General features: G+C 37.6%; 1 protein-coding gene across 1 annotated transcript; it reads left to right on the forward strand.

Annotated features, from left to right (window-relative positions):
• Nucleotides 1-8,798: 8,798 nt before the first annotated feature.
• On the forward strand, nt 8,799-20,418 carry LOC125226188 (cuticle protein 19-like). The gene is made up of 4 exons (XM_048130102.1): nt 8,799-8,881; nt 12,374-12,604; nt 17,903-17,999; nt 19,700-20,418. The coding sequence occupies exons 1-4, from the start codon at nt 8,867-8,869 to the stop codon at nt 19,858-19,860; spliced, it is 504 nt and encodes a 167-aa protein (XP_047986059.1). The 5' UTR covers nt 8,799-8,866; the 3' UTR covers nt 19,861-20,418.
• Nucleotides 20,419-21,358: the final 940 nt, after the last annotated feature.

A 21,358-nucleotide genomic window follows, 5' to 3' on the forward strand; every position in this document is an offset into this window, starting at 1 on the left:
CTTTAATTTTGTATGGCAACTTTTAAACCGTAAGAGTTAGCCGGGGGGTGCTCGACCAAATGTCATACAGGTATCCGAGTAGAAAAAAGTTGCATTAAAAAAAATTCAAAATGGCCGACTTTTTTTTTGAAAAATTTCAAAATGGTCCTAGCGCGCTGAGATTTGGCACACGGGTGGAAGGTGGCCCCAAGATTTATATTCAAAAAGAAAATTTTGAAAAATTCAAAATGGCGGCCTTTGAAGGCTAATTGAAATTTGAGTGGAGGTTTTTCTTTTAATTACCATAGCTCCGTAACGGTACAAAGAAGTGAAAAGTGCTCAAACAAATGTTATACAGTCACCCGAGGTCCATCGAATGGCATTAAAAAAAAATCAAAATGGCCGACTTTTTTTTTTGAAAAATTTCAAAATGGTCCGAGCGCGCTGAAATTTTGCACACGGGTAGACAGCCACCCCAAGATTAGTATACAAAAAGAAAATTTTGAAAAATTCAAAATGGCGCCCTTTGAAGGCCAATTGAAATTTGTATGGAGGTCCTGTTTTTAAATCCCCATAGCTCCGTAACGGTAGGGAAAAGGTTAATAGTGCTTGAACTAATGTTGTACAGTTATCTGAGGTCCATCGAATGGCATTTACACAATTTCAAAATGGCCGACTTTGAAATTTTTTTTTTTTTTTCGGTCCGAGCGCGTTCAAATTTGGCACGTGGTAAGAACGGGGGCCAAAAATAGAAATGAGAAAAAAAAATTTGGAAAAGTCAAAAACGGTGGCGAGAGGGGACAAAGTCAAATTTCCCTACCAGTTTGTATGGAGGTTTTTTTTTTAAATCCCCATAGCTCCGTAACGGTAGGAAAAAGGTTAATAGTGCTTAAACTAATATTGTACAGTTATCTGAGGTCCATCGAATGGCATTTACAAAATTTCAAAATGGCCGACTTTGAAATTTTTTTTTTTATTTTCGGTCCGAGCGCGTTCAAATTTGGCACGTGGTAAGAGCGGGGGCCAAAAATAGAAATGAGAAAAAAAAATTTTTGGAAAAGTCAAAAACGGCGGCGAGAGGGGACAAAGTCAAATTTCCCTACCAGCCTGAGGGAGTGTTCCACAGCCCGACGGTCATTGCTCCGGTCCAAGTTCCGAGCTGCGTACAGACAGTGCTCCCAAGCAAGAAAATATAAGTAAAAGTGTCTAAAAAGCGACGCGGCGGGCCGGAGGCCGCAGGCCGGAGGTCCAACTTCCCTACAAATCCTACAATCCCCACAGTAACTACGCGGAGGGCCGGAGGCCCGGAGCGTGTCTGACAGGCTCCCAAGTACGCGAAGGCCGCAGGCCGAGCTGCGGGCAGAGTGCTCCCAAGCACGCGAAGGCCGCAGGCCGAGCTGCGTGCAGACTGTGCTCCCAAGAAAACAATAACAAAAAGTATCTAAATAAGCGAAGCGGCGGGCCAAAGGGCCGACGCGGAGCTTCGAAAACCAGCGAAGGCCGAAGGCCGAGCTCCGCGTAGGGCCGAAGGCCCGGAGCGTCCCCGATCGGCTCGCCGGCGGACCGGGAAGTTGGAGCTTAAACACGACCCAATAGTAAAAGTGTCTTAGAGAAGCGAAACGACGGGCCGGAGGCCGCAGGCCGCAGGCCCGTCGTGAGCTTCTCAAGACACTTTTAATATTGGGTCGTGTTTAAGCTCCAACTTCCCTCAACCCCCACAGTAACTACGCGGAGGGCCGAAGGCCCGGAGCGTGTCTGAGAGGCTTCCAAGCACGCGAAGGCCGCAGGCCGAGCTGCGGGCAGAATGCTCCCAAGCACGCGAAGGCCACAGGCCGAGCTGCGTACAGACTGTGCTCCCAAGCAAAACAATAACAAAAAGTATCTTAACAAGCGAAGCGGCGGGCCGAAGGCCCGACGCGGAGCTTCGAAACCAAGCGAAGGCCGAAGGCCGAGCTCCGCGTAGGGCCGAAGGCCCGGAGCGTCCCTGATCGGCTCGCCGGCGGACCGGGAAGTTGGAGCTTAATCACGACCCAATAGTAAAAGTGTCTTAGAGAAGCGAAAGGACGGGCCGGAGGCCGCAGGCCGCAGGCCCGTCGTGAGCTTCTCAAGACACTTTTACTATTGGGTCGTGTTTAAGCTCCAACTTCCCTACAACCCCCACAGTAACTACGCGGAGGGCCGAAGGCCCGGAGCGTGTCTGAGAGGCTCCCAAGCACGCGAAGGCCGCAGGCCGAGCTGCGGGCAGACTGTGCTCCCAAGCAAAACAATAACAAAAAGTATCTTAATAAGCGAAGCGGCGGGCCGAAGGCCCGACGCGGAGCTTCGAAACCCAGCGAAGGCCGAAGGCCGAGATCCGCGTAGGGCCGAAGGCCCGGAGCGTCCCTGATCGGCTCGCCGGCGGTCCGGGAAGTTGGAGGTTACACACGACCCAATAGTAAAAGTGTCTTAGAGAAGCGAAACGACGGGCCGGAGGCCGCAGGCCGCAGGCCCGTCGTGAGCTTCTCAAGACACTTTTACTATTGGGTCGTGTTTAAGCTCCAACTTCCCTACAACCCCCACAGTAACTACGCGGAGGGCCGAAGGCCCGGAGCGTGTCTGACAGGCTCCCAAGCACGCGAGGCCGCAGGCCGAGCTGCGGGCAGAGAGTGCTCCCAAACAATTAATCAAACAAGCAAAGCAAAAAAACAAAAAAGCATAGCTCAAAAACAAAAAGCATAAGCATAGCTCAAAAACAAAAAGCAAAAGCATAAGCAAAGCACAAAAGCAAAACAAAAAAAGAACACCGCGGGGCCCTCGGGCCCCGCGCACCTTTAAAAAACTAGTTTCCTAACACTAAAGACATAAGTATAAAGGTTCGGCCACACTAGGGCGTTTTGATAGCGTAGCGTCAGCGGAGCGGAATGCGAGTGCATTCAAAGCGGATCGGCGGCGCATGCACAGCGCATGCGCATTGTGAGCGTACTTGTCTGAATATGGATTAAATGTTAACCACTTCTAATTGTTTTATTCCAAAATGTTGCTTTGATTTCTTATGTGTCATTCAACACTTATTTGAAGTTTACAGTTGCAAAATGTATGCTTACAAGTTACAATGTGCAGTACGCGCGCGCGCGCATGCGCCGCTGATCCGCTTTGAAAACGCTCGCGATCCGCTCCGTCCGGCGCACCGACATCATTGCGCTCCGCTAACGCTGCGCCTTCAAAACGCGCTAGTGTGGCTGAGTTTTAAACGATCTACATTTCATCATAATATAAAAGCGACATAAGACACCACTTAACCTACCTAGTACTCACTGCCCAATGATATAAATCAGCGCCCAGGAGCACTAAAATAAGAAAGCATGTATAATTCGAGCTGTCTATAAATCTAAGATATCTATCTAAGGACTTGATCTACTTTTCCCGTTTTGCATAATAGTTTGTAACCGTTTCATAATAGATGACGCCTCTGTCCCTACAATACTACAAGGTATTACGCGCAAGATATTGAATAATTCTGTCAGGCGCTCTGCTGTTATGATACTTATCAGTCACGATGTTACTATCAATCATAGTATTTTAAAAATAATTTTAATATAATATAATTTGTCTCAATTTTGCTCGTAAGGCTTACATTAGATACCATGTAGAATATTTCTATCTGATAAGATACTGCTGAATATTTTTCTTTAAAAAAAAAACCGGCCAAGAGCGTGTCGGGCCACGCTCAGTGTAGGGTTCCGTAGTTTTCCGTATTTTTCTCAAAAACTACTGAATCTATCAAGTTCAAACAATTTTCATAGAAAGTGTTTACAAAGTTCTACTTTTGTGATTTTTTTCATATTTTTTAAAAAGTTAGAGGGGGGGGGACGCACTTTTTTTTCCTTTAGCAGCGATTATTTCCGAAAATATTAATATTACCAAAAACGATTTTAGCAAACCCTTATTCATTTTTAAATACCTATCCAACAATATATCACACGATGGGGTTGGAATGAAAAAAAAAAACAGTCCCCACTTTACATGTAGGGGGGAGTACCCTAACAAAGAATTTTTTTTTCACTTTTTATTTTACCACTTTGTCGGCGTGATTGATATACATATTGGTACCAAATTTTAGCTTTTTAGTGCTAACGGTCACTGAGATTATCCGCGGACGGACGGACGGACGGACGGACAGACAGACATGGCGAAACTAGCCTAGTTGACTACGGAACCCTAAAAATGCTAAGGGTAGCACTGAAACTTAATGATGTGGACAAACGCCTTACTTTATCTTATTCAAAATTGGGACACGACAAAAAAACCTACGCATAACAGGTCCCCATGTACCTACCCCTATCTAATGATTAGTTTATGACATGAGAACTGGGGGGTTACCACGACGTACTAAAGACGTTCAGTTTAGGTTGAGAGAAAGGGACACAGCTATAGCAGTTACATAGCTCCGTCCCGCTCTCTCAACCTAAACTGAACGTCTTTAGCACGTCATGGTAACCCCCTGTTTGAAGCTTGTCACAGTGTGTTACCAACAAGTGGGCTTTTTTTTTAAGAAACGTAATTTATTTATTTATTTATTTGGCTCACAAAACAAGTTACAGATATTTAAATAGAAAAATAAATTACAATTTTACTTAAAACTGAGCTGGCCTATAACTCTAAACATGTGTGCACAGATAGTATTTCATTTAAGTAAACAATATGCGCTAGGGAGGTGAGATGTCATCCTTTATAATTGTGGAAGAGCAACTGACTACGTAATCGTCTTACATAGTTATTTAACTTAACCAAGCCCTTAATTTAATTAATAATTAAATATTTCGACTTTATAAACTTTCTCACAAAAATTGACACACACACTTGTCAAGTGAGGGCAATGTCAGCTCATAAGTAATGACAATAAAGAAGTGCACGTGTTACATTGAATGTTGGGATTTCGGAAAATTCTTTTTTCAGTTAATTTAAATAACTATGATTTGCTGATATGCGATTCCTCAATGACTGTATTATTATTGGTTTTAATGAAGATCCGAGTGGTGGTGTAACACACTGTACCTTTAAAATCGCCGTAAAAAGAAATTGTCAACAATGCAAACAAAACATTCTATAAAATATCAATATTTTAGCACAATTTTAGTATTTTAAAGGTTGAGGATCATAATGTAACATGAATTGATTAAATAACACATGGATTTAGCCAGTATCTGATGAGTTAGAATGGAAATTAAAGACAGTTTGAATACAAGGTTTGTTTACATTGATCACAAATTCTATTGAAGGCGACTTTATATAAAAATTGATTATAGCTTGTCAGCACGTCGCCGTCGACGGATACGTCGAAGAGGACATCATCATCGTCATCATTACGTAGGCAGCAAAACTCTTTTAACAAGAGCCTTGCGTATAGCGAACCGCAAACTTCCTCTATCATATCAATTGATACTTGCTACGGCGCAGACGATTGGCATCTTAGCTAGCCACCCAGCACAGATAGCTCGTGAACCGTGATACTGCTTATCATAACAAAATGAAAATGGACTTATTGTTGATAAGAACGTGATTTTTTTCCGGTGCTTTAGGTTTATGTAATAATAAATATACTTGAGCAAATGGCTTTTCGTAATAAATATTACTACTGCGAGTACTTACTCTGGATGCTGCAATGTGTACAATATACATGTTACGTATGTTTTTGTGTGTGTTTAATTATTTATACAGCCATCCTTGACAAAAAACAAATTAATGAACTATGTACTATGAACTGAATAATAACATTTAAAGTAAAAGTTAAACCCTGCATGCATGCATCTAATTTGTATTATATATACGTATTTGTATGTATTATGATTGTATTTTAATTTTATGTGTGTAGTATAGTATGTGCTAGATTTCCTCTGTCTACATTTAGTACACCTACTTACAAGGGCAAATTTATAATTCTCCGCTACCTAGGTTGTCTGGAAGAGATCGCTATTAAGCGATAAGATCGCCTCATGTTTTACCTCTTAAGTTGTTGTTTATAATTACAATGTTGTTTCCTGTATTGAGGTGTGCAATAAAGAGTATTTGTATTGTATTGTAAACCTATAAATAAAAATAAATAACAAACTACATATAAAAATACTTACCTATAAAAATAATCCAGTTATAAGGAAAACATCCCTTTCAACAGGTGACACTGGCGGCGTTACCTCTTTGGCAAGTTAATTACGTTGAGTGGTACGCGCCAGCCCTGTCGTGTCGACCAGGCGTAACATACCTCATCATTTTTCTTGAATAAATATTCATAAGAAAATAATACTGAAAAGTAAAAGCTAATCAAGCTACATTCACTACTACAGAAACAAAAACGACGTGGGTCGTAAAATTTGATTTATTTCCGTTGAAGCGTTCGTTTGAATTATTGTCGACGTACAATGTAAATTGCGATAGAAATAATAGTAGCAAGTACATATATTTGTATTATACTCTAATAAGTGGGGTAATTTAAATCAATTGCACATACTTTATGCTTCATATATATTAGTAGTTACGTATGCTATTTGACTTGGAAATGTATTAGTTATTTTTTTTTATCAATGAACAGACGTTTAATTTGATCGACCTAATAGTCCGTATAAACATATTATACAGTTACTTGTAGGTGTTTTGATACTTATATATTTTTTATGAACTGCTTATACCTGCCCAGAGCATATGCCTCATTTTGAGTACACCTCTTATACCGATCCTTAGCTAACCTCTTCCAGCAGGGCTAGCACGACATAGATCACGCGTTTTTGTATTAATGACATAAGGATGGGTATTCTACGTCGCGGCGACATAATCCCTGGCCAAACATGTGCTAAATTTTCCGAATTTTCCGAAGGTCGGCTAACCAAAGAGCCTACGGATGCCAGGCACTGCTTTCTTCCCTAACTCCTATGGAGTTGCAAGTATTCGTAGGTTACACTATACAGGGTGTAAACCTAATAAGGGCGAACCTCTTAACAGTGGTGAGTATAGGACGAATAAAATGTAATTAGATAACTTTTACTTAAAATTGGAATATTTTTTTTATCCATACAAGTTAATTCGGCCCGCAACGTAATGCAAACACACTCCCATTAAACGCTCGTTGACAGTTGTCATTGATTGTCATCGTAACCACGTTTACAGTACATTGCTGCTGAGATTTTTTTCAAAAAATCATTATGGGGTGAAAATTAAGAGTAACTCAAAAACACCTCTTAATTAATGATAACAATATTGGATTATACGCCTGGTTTCATTTATCGCCCTTATTACGTTTACGCGCTGTATACTTTAAATTATTACTACGTTTAACTGTACGCTCAAACTGTTTAATTAAAACTCATACTAAAACACAATGCTTTGGATCTACAAAAAAATCACTTACAGGTCATAATGCGTTTGTACCAATTTAATTCTCCAATAACTATCAATTACAAATATTGCATATAAAGTCAACCATAGGCTACATTCGTATGAATCACGCATTGCAACGCCTCGTTTTGCAAACCGCGTAACAAGAGTTTGCTAAAACCATTAGAACTGGGGCACCATTGGGCATTGCCCGGAGCAAGTAAGGTACTAAATTACTGATGAATGAATGCTTTGCTTTGTATGTACAATCGAGATATGTAAGTCAAAGGGTAGTAAGTAGAAGGGGCTTCTATAATAATAAACTTAATAATTAAACATTTTGTCATGTTTCATGCACATAATGCAGCGAAGTGTGTCAGTATTAGATCGATTTCAAAAAAAAAACAATTGAAAAACCAACCGATTGATTCTCATGTGAGGATCAATCAGTTGGTTTTCAGGGTCTGTAGCCTAAACTCTGCTTATTAACTCCTGATGAAAAAGAAATACCATCATTTTTGTTTGTAGCGCCATGTAAAAGTATTAATCAAGATTATGCGACATGTGATATGTCAAAACATAACCAAACCATAAACTAAAAAAAATTGAAAAAAACCCCGACATAGTGGACCGATTTTCATGAAACATGGCTAAGAACACTCCCGACTAATTCAGCTTTCAAACAAAAAAAAAACTAAATCTAAATCGGTTCATCCGTTCGGGAGCTACGATGCCACAGACAGATAGACAGACAGACAAACAGACAGACACACAGACACATCAAACTTATAACAACCTGTCGTTTTTGCGTCGGGGGTTAAAAATAGTACGTAAGCTAATAACGGTCATTTTAGTTAAATATTTTTAGTGACTTGAACTAAGTCAGTCGGACTTGTTGAACTATACTCGCAATAAATGAAATAGAAAACCGTTAAACTAAAGTACAGCGAGGTAATTTCGACTTCTAACTTAACCTAACCAGTGGACACTCTATTCAATAATGAAAACATTGTAAAAGATGGAAAAAATGGATTAAGTAGCTGCAATGGCCCCCCAAACGCAATTGTGTCGCTGCATCTTATTTATTTAAAAAAATCATCTACAACTAAAATGTATTCAAAGTCTTCATCAGTCAATAGAATTTCTGAACAATGTAAACAAACTTTGTAGTCAAAATGTTTTTAATTTCCATTCTAACTCATCAGATACTGGCTACATTCATGTGTTATTTAATCAATTCATCTCACATTATAATTTTCAACCTTTAAAATAATAAAATTGTACTAAAATACAGATTTTTTATATAATGGTTTATTTACATTGTTGACAATTTCTATTGACAGCGATTTTAAAAGCAAAGGGATGTATTTAAATATTCATAACTTTACTCGTGTTACCTATCAAGGGTATGAAAACAACAACGTTTCGCAACGGCCAGCAGCGTCGTTATAAATACTGCGTGTGCCGGGAGCCACGGTGTCAGTTCTCCTGTCGGCCGCGCTGAAGAGGACGAAAGTGACCCGTGGACATAAGTGGAACAAACATGCGTGCCTTGCAAGTGAGTAACAATGGACAAACATAATAAACTAACTACAAAATTTAAATTTGAAAAAAACATAGTGGACCGACTTTGTGAAACATGGCTAAGAATACTCCTCACTCCTCAGCTTTCAAACAAAAAAAATCTAAATGGTTCATCCGGTCGGGAGCTACGATGCCACAGACAGACACACACACAGACATATAGACAAACAGACAGACAGACAGACACGTCAAACTTATAACACCCCGTCGTTTTTGCGTCGGGGGTTAAAAATTAGAAGACTAAGGGCCCATTTAGACGGTACGAGAACTCGCATACGAGTTTTATTACATTGCGGTATTTGATGGCTGTGCAAAATTGAATGTAACTTCAACAGCCCGCAATGTAACTAAAATCGCACACGAGTTCGCACGCCGTCTAAATCAGGCCTAATATAATATTACGATATGTAGTTGTAAATTTTACAAAGTAGTCCTTGAATCTAGTGCACCGTTTCAGTGGCTAAAAATGTGATATTATTTTATTATTTGTCAAGTTTTGTGATATATTTGGCATATTAGGTATAAGTTTCATTACTCGTGTTTTTTGCAAAATTTAATTTAAATCGACGGTTTGTTTACCGGGCGTAACATTTGAAATTACGTTAAAATAGTCTATTTAAGCTTAGATTAAAACCAGAATGGATACGGTTAGATTCGAACTCTGAGATACGTCAAATGTTAGCTACGAAATGGATCGGATATCTCAGTATCAAAAATTACAATTCTTCAAACAATGCGTTGCTTTTAGCACTGGCAAACACATTTATGATGATATTCAAATTGGGCTTCTAGTTTTAGGCACATTTTTATATGAAATAATGAATAATGATGCACATAAGATTTTCGTGGTTCCCTACCATTTATCCAATGCGCTAAAACCATATCAACTTAACCGTATCAACCATATAAATATCCAGACTATCGATATGATACAGTGTAAAAAAAAATACTTGAAGTTAGGTCGGAAACTTAAATTACAGCCGGCCTAGCCGATGTGACAATTGTTCATGCTCCCTAGCGAACGCATTGCACCTTGCTGAAAGTATATCTATGACACTGGAGACCTCGGTCACTTTTTCTTTGTACATATGACATTTATTTCAGTTTGTAGTTAAAATAGTAGTGTGACTACAAAAATACAAATTAAATTAAAATTTAAAAAAAACCCGCACCGCGACATAGTAGACCGATTTTCATGGAACATGGCTAAGAACACTCCCGACTAACTCAGCTTTCAGACAAAAAAAAAACTAAATCTAAATCGGTCCATCCATCCGGAGCTACGATACCACAACACGTCAAACTTATAACACCCCGTCGTTTTTGCGTCGGGGGTTAAGTAGTGTAGTAGTAATCACTTTATTGTGTACAACAGTTTATATACAATTTGTAGGAATAGAGATACAAAGGCGAGGTTATCCCTATAAGGGATCTCTTCCAGCTAACCTTGGAGAAGATGAGAGGATCGTTCCAGTACGTAAGATAGACAAACTTACAGGAGTACAATAAAATTCAAAAGTAATCCAAAATATTGCTAACAATTATATAAACTACATAAATACAAAATGACACTATAAAATAAATTACATACTAGAGTACATAAATAAAATACAAAATAAGTACCTAACCAATATATAAATATATCAATACATACATAAAATATATAAAAAAAAAAAATAAATAGAAAAGCTTAAGCTTTTTAGGTTAAATATTTTCTATGAAGGTAATTTAATTTGTTCTACGAAAGAGCTGGCAAATAATTATATGTCAGAGTCAACTCATGGTAAGGCTCGTTATGAGTTATGGATTATTTCACGTGCACTCAACTGTCGCATCGCATAATGTAAACAACGTAACTAGGAAATGCATCAAAACTAATAAACGAGTACATTTCAACAGGAAATTAATATCGTTTATTACGCTTCCTTCTTTTGTTTTGACTACTATTGTTCTACAACTTCAAGTTGTGTTACGTATGAGAAAACCATTGTTTTATGGTGAACTAATATTTGCAGACAGTATGGCCTCTGTTAGCAATTTAGAATTGTAATCTGTACCAAGGTTAAGGTGATTTTTGTTGATAATAATGCAAATTTAATTTTAATTGTTGCATTGGTTGTTTGATTGTAAGTCCGTTTTCACATTATCCGATCCGATATCGGATGTCGGAAGGATTTCAATGGAAATAATCCAAGGTGGCGCCTGTAGTGTATGGGATATCGGTCCTACATCCGATATCGGATCGGATAATATGAAAATGCACTAACGGATAAATTTAGCTTACATGCTAAATAATACTTAAGCCTATTTTTAACCCCCGACGCAAAAACGACGGGGTGTTATAAGTTTGACGTGTCTGTCTGTCTGTCCATCTGTCTGTCTGTCTGTCTGTCTGTTTGTGTGTGTCTGTCTGTGGCATCGTAGCTCCCGTACGGATAAACCGATTTAGATTTAGTTTTTTTTGTCTGAAAGCTGAGTTAGTCGGGAGTGTTCTTAGCCATGTTTCATGAAAATCGGTCTACTATGTTGCAGTCGGGGGTTTTTTCAAAATTTTAATTTTGTAGTTAGGTTATTATAAACAAAGTACACAAGAAAATAACTTAAATAGTATGACTTTTCTTGTATTCGGAACTAATTACTTTGTTTCAATAAGAATACATTTATTCTCCACCGCATCACTTAAGCCTCAAGTATTGATTGGTAATAATGAGTTATTTTTTAAACTTGGCCGTTAGTACACAGAATTATAAATTTCATTCAGGTTTGTTTCACAGTTAGTATTTTTATTTTCGTATTGGTGGGGTGAAAATTGTTGTGTTTCAACCGTTAGAAAAGTTTGTACAAATATCGTTACGCTCTAAACTTCAGATTTCCTACTGTTACGATATTATTATATTTCACTTACGTACTTTTATGTCATTGTTAGACATGTGCTTTAAACAGTTTGATCTTTAATCTCCTGTGAAACAAATGAAGCTCCAATTAGTTTAGATGTCGGTGCTCGTTTATGTCTTTTATATGGAAGCTCTAATTTGCGCCTTTCAAAAAAATAAGGCAAAATTATATTTCAGCACTTCCACTCCTATTAAACGTTAATTAAAAGAAAAATATTGAGTACATTGTATGTACATACAATCATACTTGTACAGTCACCGGCATAAAGAAGAGATTACTTCTGTACCTTGTCACTTTTAATCGTTTGACAATTTCGTAAGACATTTCAAACAAGATGTTGATGTGACAAGGTACAGAAATCATAACATATTTTTGCCGGTGACTGTACATACAAATTCGCCACCTTCTTTTCAAATTATTAGGTACGACACGTTTCACATTTATACAATAAAGACCAGGAAAATATGTTAAATATGCTACTTTCTAATCAATTTTTGCCATAATATTGTAACCAAAGACTAAACTATTAAAATAGCTTTATTATATCGCTTTATTTTAAACACATCTTCAGGTATTCGCATTTGTCGCAGCCTGCGCCGCTGCTAACGCCGGTTACATAGGCCACAGTGGTTATGCTGGCCACGGTGGCTACGGCGGGCACGCTGGCTACGCTGACTACGGTGGCTACGGTGGACTAGGCGGCTACGGTGGCTACGGGGGGCACAGTGGTTATGGAGGTTATGAAGGGGCTGGAGGCCATGCCTACGCAGCGCATGGTGATGGTCATCATGGGGACTATTATGTGAGTTTAAAAACATCTTTACATCCAAAGTTTCATAGGCCACTGTGGCTACGTTGGCCGGTGTAGCTGGCACAGTGGCTATACTGACTGCGGGGGCTACAGTGGGCTCGGTGGCTACGGTGGCTACGGGGGGCACAGTGGCTATGGAGGTTATGAAGGGGCTGGAGGCCATGCCTACGCAGCGCATGGTGATGGTCATCATGGGGACTATTATGTGAGTTTAAAAACATCTTTACATCCAAAGTTTCATAGGCCACTGTGACTACGTTGGCCGGTGTAGCTGGCACAGTGACTACACTGGCTACGGTGGCTACAGTGGGCTAGGTAGCTACTGTGGTTACGGGGGGCCCAGTGGCTATGGAGGTTATGAAGGGGCCGGAGGCCATGTCTACGCTGCGCATGATGATGGACGCCATATAGATTGTAAGAGTTTTATTATTTAATTAAAAAACAAAATACAGGATGTAACAAAAATAGTGGTGATCCCTTTAAGGGCGTATTCAGTATCGTATTCTGATCAGGAAAAAGTAGAAGAAAATTTTTTTTTCGCGAAAAAAATTTTTACCTTTGTATGGCGGTTCGGCCGATTCTCGCGGCCCGGCCCATACAAAAATGAAAATTTTTTTCGCGAAAAAAATTTTTCTTCTACTTTTTCCTGATCAGAATACGATACTGAATACGCCCTTAAACGGATCACCACCATTTTTGTTACACTCTGTATTATTGCCAATTTGGTATTTAAGCTTGAAAGTAATTCAAGTAGTAAATAAATTGTAAAACAAGGAAAAATATTTACTCAGATAGGTCAGGTAGTCAGTCAAATAATATATATACTTACATAAAATACATGACCGTTTCTTGGTAGGTGGGCAAAATTTAGCAGCTTTGTATATTATACACTGTGTTTTTTTGGTTTTCCGTTAAATTCAACACGTAGCTAGGTTCATTATCAGGAACCACCCTGTATATCACTTTTAGTTAATTTCGCAAAAAAAAATTTCATCATTTTAATACCTACATAATAAATTAATTTATTAGTGTGAGAGACCCTTTAGAATTCAAGTTAGTGTCAAGTGATTGACGGCACATATCAAAACAAATAACATTAGGAATTGGTAAAGGCTGTCACACACGTGTTCAGTAATTATCTTTATGTTTTTAATAACTCGATAACCGTAAGAGTTAAGACGCTAGTTTCTTAGATAAATTAATTGTATTTGATCTAAAGAACCTTCCCTTAACGGAATTCAATAAAAACAGGGTGTATGTACATATCCCATTCAATATTATACGTGACTAACTTGAAATTATTGCGTTAAATATTTTTTCAATAGTCACCTAGTTTGGTAAAGTAGGTAAACAGATATTTGTTACTGATTTGGACTAACTACCTAGTTTTGATATTGTTACGATTCGCATCATTGGAGCATGGTAAGTTCTTTACGTGCCATTCACAAAGTATTCTTTGACGATATGAATGAGAACTATTGCATAAAAACTGTAATAGTGACGTTACTTTTTTAGGGTTCCTTACCAAAAAGGTACAACAGGAACCCTTATGGTGCGACTCTGTCCGTCTGTCTGTCCGTCTGTCACATTCCTAAATATCTCGAGGACTACTAATGCTATCAACTTGAAATTTGGAATAATTGTGAACATTGTAAACCTCTACAAATAGAAAGTATAATTTTTTTAAATATATTAATTTTAATTGTAGAAAATGGCCAAAATGAAAGGGGGGCAAAGTGTAAATTTCAAGTTACTAGGTCAAGTGGGGTATCGTTGGAAAGAGCTCAAATTGAACGTAAATAAGCTATTTTTTATAATTTTTTTGTTGTGGAAAAAAAAGAATTTTGAAGGAAAATGTAAAAAAAAATACCGTTCCCCCCCCCTTATCTCCGAAGTTTACCAACGAAAAATTATGAAAATTTTAGAAAACATTGGTTTTATGCTATATATTACAGAAAAAATATAATTGTGTTTGTATTTTGAATACTTTTTTTTTAATTCACAAAAAACTTTTCAGATTTTTACTTTCATTTACCCACCTTTGCGGATGTATATCGTACTTCAAATTAATACGAGGTGTTACGTAAACCATCTTCTGTCCAATAAAGTAAAAACTGTTTAAATCGGTTAACATTATAAAGAATTATCCCTGAAAAACCAGGTCGCGCAAATTAGTTAGCAAATTGACCGGGAGATGGCGCTATACACTATAATACTCATTAGTGCCTACACTTTTGTCTTCTAGTCAAGTCATTAGAGTTATATGAAAATATGAGATTATTTTTACTAGGTAGTTTGAAAGAAAGTTTGTACGGAACCCTCGGTGGGCGAGTCCGACTCGCACTTGGCCGGTTTTTTTTATAAATAAACTCAATTTGCATTTTGTACACAATTTTACTTTTTACATGCCCTTTAATGCTGCACTCACACTGGCTGTTATTATTGTTATAAGGTACAGCGGCGCAAATATCGACTGGGGGGCAAATGTCCATTTTTTCCATGTTTTACAATGTTTGAATTATTAAATAGAGTGTCCACCGGTTATATACTCGTATGCCTATCATGTGTTCAGTGGATACATGTAGAATTCAATCGTCATAGTGTAAATAATAATGGAAAAAATGGATCAGTTACAATTGCCCCCCAGTCGAGATTTGGCCCGCTGTACCGTATATAACATTTGTAACAGCCTAGTAAGGGAGCACCATAAGACGACGTACCTATGTATGTATATGGGATATAAAAGTGAGCTTTTTGTTCGAATAAGACTTTTAGTGTGTGAGGAAGGTCTGTTAGAATTTTGAGTAGACTCGTATATCATTGAATAAAAATAAATTGATGTTTAGAAATATATTAAGTATGTTATACATTTATATCTTGCCTGCGTGGCAATTTATCACGCAGCAGCATTCCTGCACGGGAAGCATGGTCGCGCGATAGACGATAAAATATCAGGCCGTCCCTATCGCACTTACAAATAGTGCGATAGGGACGGCCTGCTATTTTATCGTCTATCGCGCGACCATGCTTCCCGTGCTGTTCTGTAGGTATCGCGTTACAATCCCTTGCATGAGAAAATGTTTTGTATGTGTTATTTTATACGTAGGTATATTTTCAATGTCTTGTATATAGAGGGTGTAAACCTAATACGGGCGAACCTCTTAACGGTGGTGAGTATAGGACATAAAAAATGGAATTAGATAACTTTTACTTAAAATTGAAGTATTTTTTTATCCATACAAAATAATTCGGCCCGCAACGTAATGCAAACACACTCGCGTTAACTGCTCGTTGACAGTTGTCATTGATTGTCATCGCAATCACGTTTACAGTACATTGCTGCTGGGAAATTTTTCAAAAATTCATTATTGGGTGAAAATTAAAAGTAACTCAAAAACACCTCTTAATTAATGATAACAATATTGAATTACATGCCTGGTTTCATTTATCGCCCTTATTAGGTTTACGCGCTGTATACTTTATCTGAAAAACAAACTGTTTTATTTATAGAATAGGGCTTAGCGCTAACATAAAAAGCTGAAAATAGGTACCTATGTTATAAGATTTTTTATAAAATTATTTTTATTTTAGTTCGACATTAATTTTTGGCAAACAATGTATTACCATAGCTACAAGTACACGCTATCTAAAAGAGGATAAAATCAATTGTATATGCGTTTGAAATTATTACAAAGAAAATTGAAAATTTGTTTGATAAAAAATATGTGTCTATAATTATAATTAAGGTTCATTTATTTATTATTATCCATAATTTTCATTGTTCCTTAAAATTACAGTGCCGGTCAATATAATACGTCAGGCTGACAGTAATGACCATTAACTAGACGCGAATTATGTCCCGGATGCATCGCAGGAAGCTGGGTGATTGTGTGTTTTGGTTATTAGTATTATTATACGAAGGTATTGCGAAAATATGTCAATCACTAAGCCTTTAGAATAAACGGGCATTGTTACGCCGTGTCTTGCGTGGGCGACGGTCGCGCGACCGTCGCCGTCGCGTCTCATGATTCCATATCGATAAGGCTTGATTTCGTATGCGTCGCATCGCCGTCGCGCGACCATCGCGTGACCGTCGCCCATGCAAGCTACGGCGTTAGAGGGGTAATGATGAGAAAAAATCAGAGGGGGCAAAAGATCGCCCAGGGGGCCGATTTTTGAATGTCGAACCGACCATTCGATTTAGTAAATTTCATCCAATAATATCTCCACTACTAGCGATTGAAATTCTACTAATATATACGAAAACGAGTGGTCAGGACGGTACCACTCGATTTACAATTACTAGCCGTCCTTCTTCAAAAATACGTCGTTTTCCAAAGACTTTCGAACGGCAAATTTGTGAGTTCGAAATTAAAAAATCAGTCCGCGTACTTTGCAATGAAATAAAGTTGCAAGTGCTTTTACAATTAGATTCTATTTCATTTTATAATTACATTTTATAACGTTATAAATGTGATATATGTGTATTAATAAGTGGCGCCGTTATTATTTTATTTATTTTTTGTTTTGTATCTAAGATCAAATATTCTGATTGTAATTTTGCAAATTCCAGTTAAATTATTATTCCTTTTTATATTACTTTTCATCACAGTAACTAATTACATATATTTGCATATAATAGTTAATTTGTAGGTATTTGGCTCATTAAGTTAGATCAGAGCTAAACGTTATCTCGTCTGTTAGTTGATATTAAAAACTCACAGGCGCTTAAAAAGTCAGGATTCAGTTTTAGGAATCAATCTTTAGGATTCTTAATCATCATCCTCCTTGCGTTATCCCGGCATTTGCCACGGCTCATGGGAGCCTGGGGTCCGCTTTGACAACTAATCCCAAGATTTGGCGTGGGCACTAGTTTTTACAAAAGCGACCGCCATCTGACCTTCCAACCCGAAGGGTAACTAGGCCTTATTGGAATTAGTCCGGTTTCTTAACGATGTTTTCCTTCACTGAAAAGCGACTGGCAAATATCAAATGACATTTCGCACATAAGTTCAGAAAAACTCATTGGTACGAGCCGAGTTCGAACCCGCGATCTCCGGATCGAAAGTCGCATGCTCTTACCGCTAGGCCACCAGCGCTTAGGATCCTTAATGGGAGACACAATTAATTTTGTGCGAGTGTAAATGTATAGTGTATTTTTATAATGGAATATAAATCTAATCTAATCTAACTTACTCATATAGGATGGGTAAAGCGTTAATATTAGGTGTTGAAATCGAAGTAACATGTTTCAATTATGGACTTTAAAATTTCAAATATGTTTTTCAGTCGCATCCCAAATACGCGTTCGACTACTCTGTGAAGGACCCTCACACCGGTGACCACAAGACCCAGTGGGAAACGCGCGATGGAGATGTTGTTAAAGGTAAATATTGCATTTCATTTAAGTATAATAAAATAAATTAATTTATCTATCTATCTATAGGCCTTAAAGCGCCCGTCTTCGGACATAGGCATCCTCTCCATTCCTCAACGCTTAAATTAATTTATATATGTCATTTTAAAATAATCTATATGCCTATTTCCTCGATATCGGGTCTTTTTGGCAGAATATATGAAATTCAAAAGGAAATCGACTATTACAGCCTTCAGCCTATCGTCCCAATGCGGTGTTTTAAATAATATTGGTCATCTAAATACTAACAGTTTAAATATCAAATTACAGGTTTGGCTACTATTTACCATAAAACGAATCACTATATTTTTATATTATCTTTAAATAAATAATCATTTTACAAATATAATATCATTTGGATTTTATCTCATGTAATCGATGGAATCAGGCGTTACTTTGCGGAAATCCATGTTAATCGTAAACTAGAACTTTCCTTTGCTAATCCGCGAATAGATAACGTGCAAGTCAATCAGTGCTAACCTGTTATAATTACTTGCGTACTTTTTACATGCAATTAATTTTCCCACCCTCCCACCGCAAAAATAAAAATAAATACGCAAATAAATATAACAACCTCTCTGAAGAAGTTCTCTGAAGAAGAACGACGTATTATTAAGTAATAATATAATTTATTGAAATTAATTTCCATAGAGTACCTAGTCTGTTCATATTCTTTGATGAATACTTTTGCATGTTAAATTGTATCTTGTTATTTAATGCATGTTAGTTATAAGATGTAATGTTTTGAAAAGAAGTTGCCCGCCGAGTTTCTTGCCGGTCCCATAGTGGATACCCCCCTCCCAACTGAGGGGGGACTGAAATCTTCTCGAGGCTGAGGCGTAGGGTTAGAGCCGGCGTAGCTTTATTTGACGTTCATATGCGCATTGTAATATGCCTACTTGTGTGAAATAAATAAATAAATAAATAAATACTTGAAAAATAAATATTTCATTTCATTTCATTTCATTTCAACCCACCACCAAAAAATACAAAACTCGACACGTGTTTCGCCTCTCTACGAGGCATCCTCAGGAGCTGATGTTGACGGTCCGAAGTCCCGCAACTGACTCACTTACTAAAAATACGCAAGTAATTATAACAGGTTAGCACTGATTGACTTGCACGTTATCTATTCGCGGATTAGCAAAGGAAAGTTCTAGTTTACGGTTTATTTCATGTGTTACGAAAAAATAGTTCAAAAGTTCTCGTAAAGTTCATATTAATAGTTATTTGTTTTACAAGGAGCAAAGTAGTTGTTTAACCGCACGTGCCAATATTGATACCCGAGCAAGCGAAAGATTCCAATATGTGTCCAAATAGTGGAATCTTGAGTGTTGCGAGGGTTTCAAGGCACGAAGGTTAAATAAACTTTGCCACCGAGTGAAACACAAAATTTTTCACCACACCAACACGAACAAAATACTAACTATAAAACATCAATTTATTCAATATTTATGATTCAAAATCATCATTTATAGGTAAATTCTACCAGACAGCTTAAGACATCAAGTTAAAATTTGTATGAAATTACTTTGCACTCTTGTGGATAAAATGTAATTTTGCTATCTGTTTTCGAATAGCAAAGCTTTTAACAGTTGGTGTGGTGAAAATATTTCAACCATACTTAAATAGGTTACTGGGAAATAAAACATGAAATGAAAACCTTTCAGGCGCATACTCTCTCGCCGAACCAGATGGCACCACTCGCATCGTAGAATACACTGCCGACAAGCACAATGGCTTCAACGCTGTGGTCAAGCGCATCGGCCACGCTCACCACCCGCAGGTGTATCCTGGCCACGACGCACACGGTTACTACGGATACCACTAAGTGGCGCTGGAATCAATCAACCGCTTTACCAAACGGAGTTATAGATGGCGTTAAGAGCATTTAAATATGCGCTCGAGTTATCTTTTGTGAATTGACGTTCTGTGATATAAACTGGATTTTCTATGATTTTTCCAGTAAATATTAAGTGTCACCATTTGAAAATAACAAAACCGTACAAGATATGTATCGTCCCTTTTTGAATGTGTTCTATTGAAGAAACATAATTTACCTTCGTACCTATATATTTTTATTTAAAATGATTTGTTATTTCATGGTTTAAAGACATTCGAACTGGGGCCCATTTCTGAAAACTGAAAGTTACAAGTGGAAGTCTCTTTCCAACTTGTTATATTAGACATTGACAACCACTTGTAAATTGTAACTTGTACCTTCGAGAAATGGGCCCCTGGTACGAAATCCGATGCATATAAATAGGTAATATATTTTTCCCTTCACTAGCTCGGAAACACGTGTTTTGTCCTTTAATACCAGCGGGTAAAAACGCATTTTATCCACTAGTGGTTAAAGTAATTTGACGTTGAATAAAGTCAAATTAACTGCTTTAAAATTGATAAAAGTAGGTGAATCTAGTAATAAAGATGATTTACCACCTGTGGAACTACTGGAAGCAGTGATAAACGCATTTTTTGTGTTGTAGTTTCCTCGCTACAGTGAGGGGAAAAGTTTTGTGTTACACTCGGGTGCAAATGTATTTTACTTCTCGTGTGTTAAAAAACTCGCAAGTTCAGGATTCTATTCTCGAACCACTCGCTTCACTCGTGGTTCAACTATAGAATCCTTTCACTTGCTCGTTTTTCAATTCCACACTCGGCGTTAAAATACAACTTTGTTAAAATACAACTTTGCGTTAAAATACAACTTTGCGTTGTTTATCCATACAAATAACTAATAAACGAAACGAAAATGTTAAATCGTTTCACTTCCGAAAATTAACACGAATATCGTTTGTATGACAAACCCTTATGGAAAGGATTTCATATATGAATCATTAAGTTTATCCATATTTATTCACGTTTGCATGATGTATGGGTGCTATGAAAGATATGTTGTTTTTTACATCTTAATAAACGAAACGAAAATGTAATAAATCGTTTAAACAATAATTTAATTTTTATTTACTTCCGATACGACAATGACGATTAAATAGTCGATACTTTAAACAAACACTTCCTTATACAATAAGCAATGCATCATAGTCACAAAAAACGAGTGATGCGTAAAAAAATAACTAAGTAAGTGGTCATTAATAAGTGTTGGAATATGAATGGCGAGGTCTAGTGTCTAAAATATGAGCTGGCTGTGCCGCTCGAATGGATTTTAGACAGCACATCAGCGAAGAGTGCATACTAATGTAATTTTCACTGACTTATCTGGGTAATAACTTATAAGTGGAAGAAAGTCTGCCATTGTTTTTAAGCCTTGGCCGTTGATATGGTCACTTGTCGGAATAACATTGTTCCTTCACAATGTTACATGT

Source organism: Leguminivora glycinivorella, chromosome 5 (genome assembly GCF_023078275.1).
Source record: "Leguminivora glycinivorella isolate SPB_JAAS2020 chromosome 5, LegGlyc_1.1, whole genome shotgun sequence".
NCBI lineage: Eukaryota > Metazoa > Arthropoda > Insecta > Lepidoptera > Tortricidae > Leguminivora > Leguminivora glycinivorella.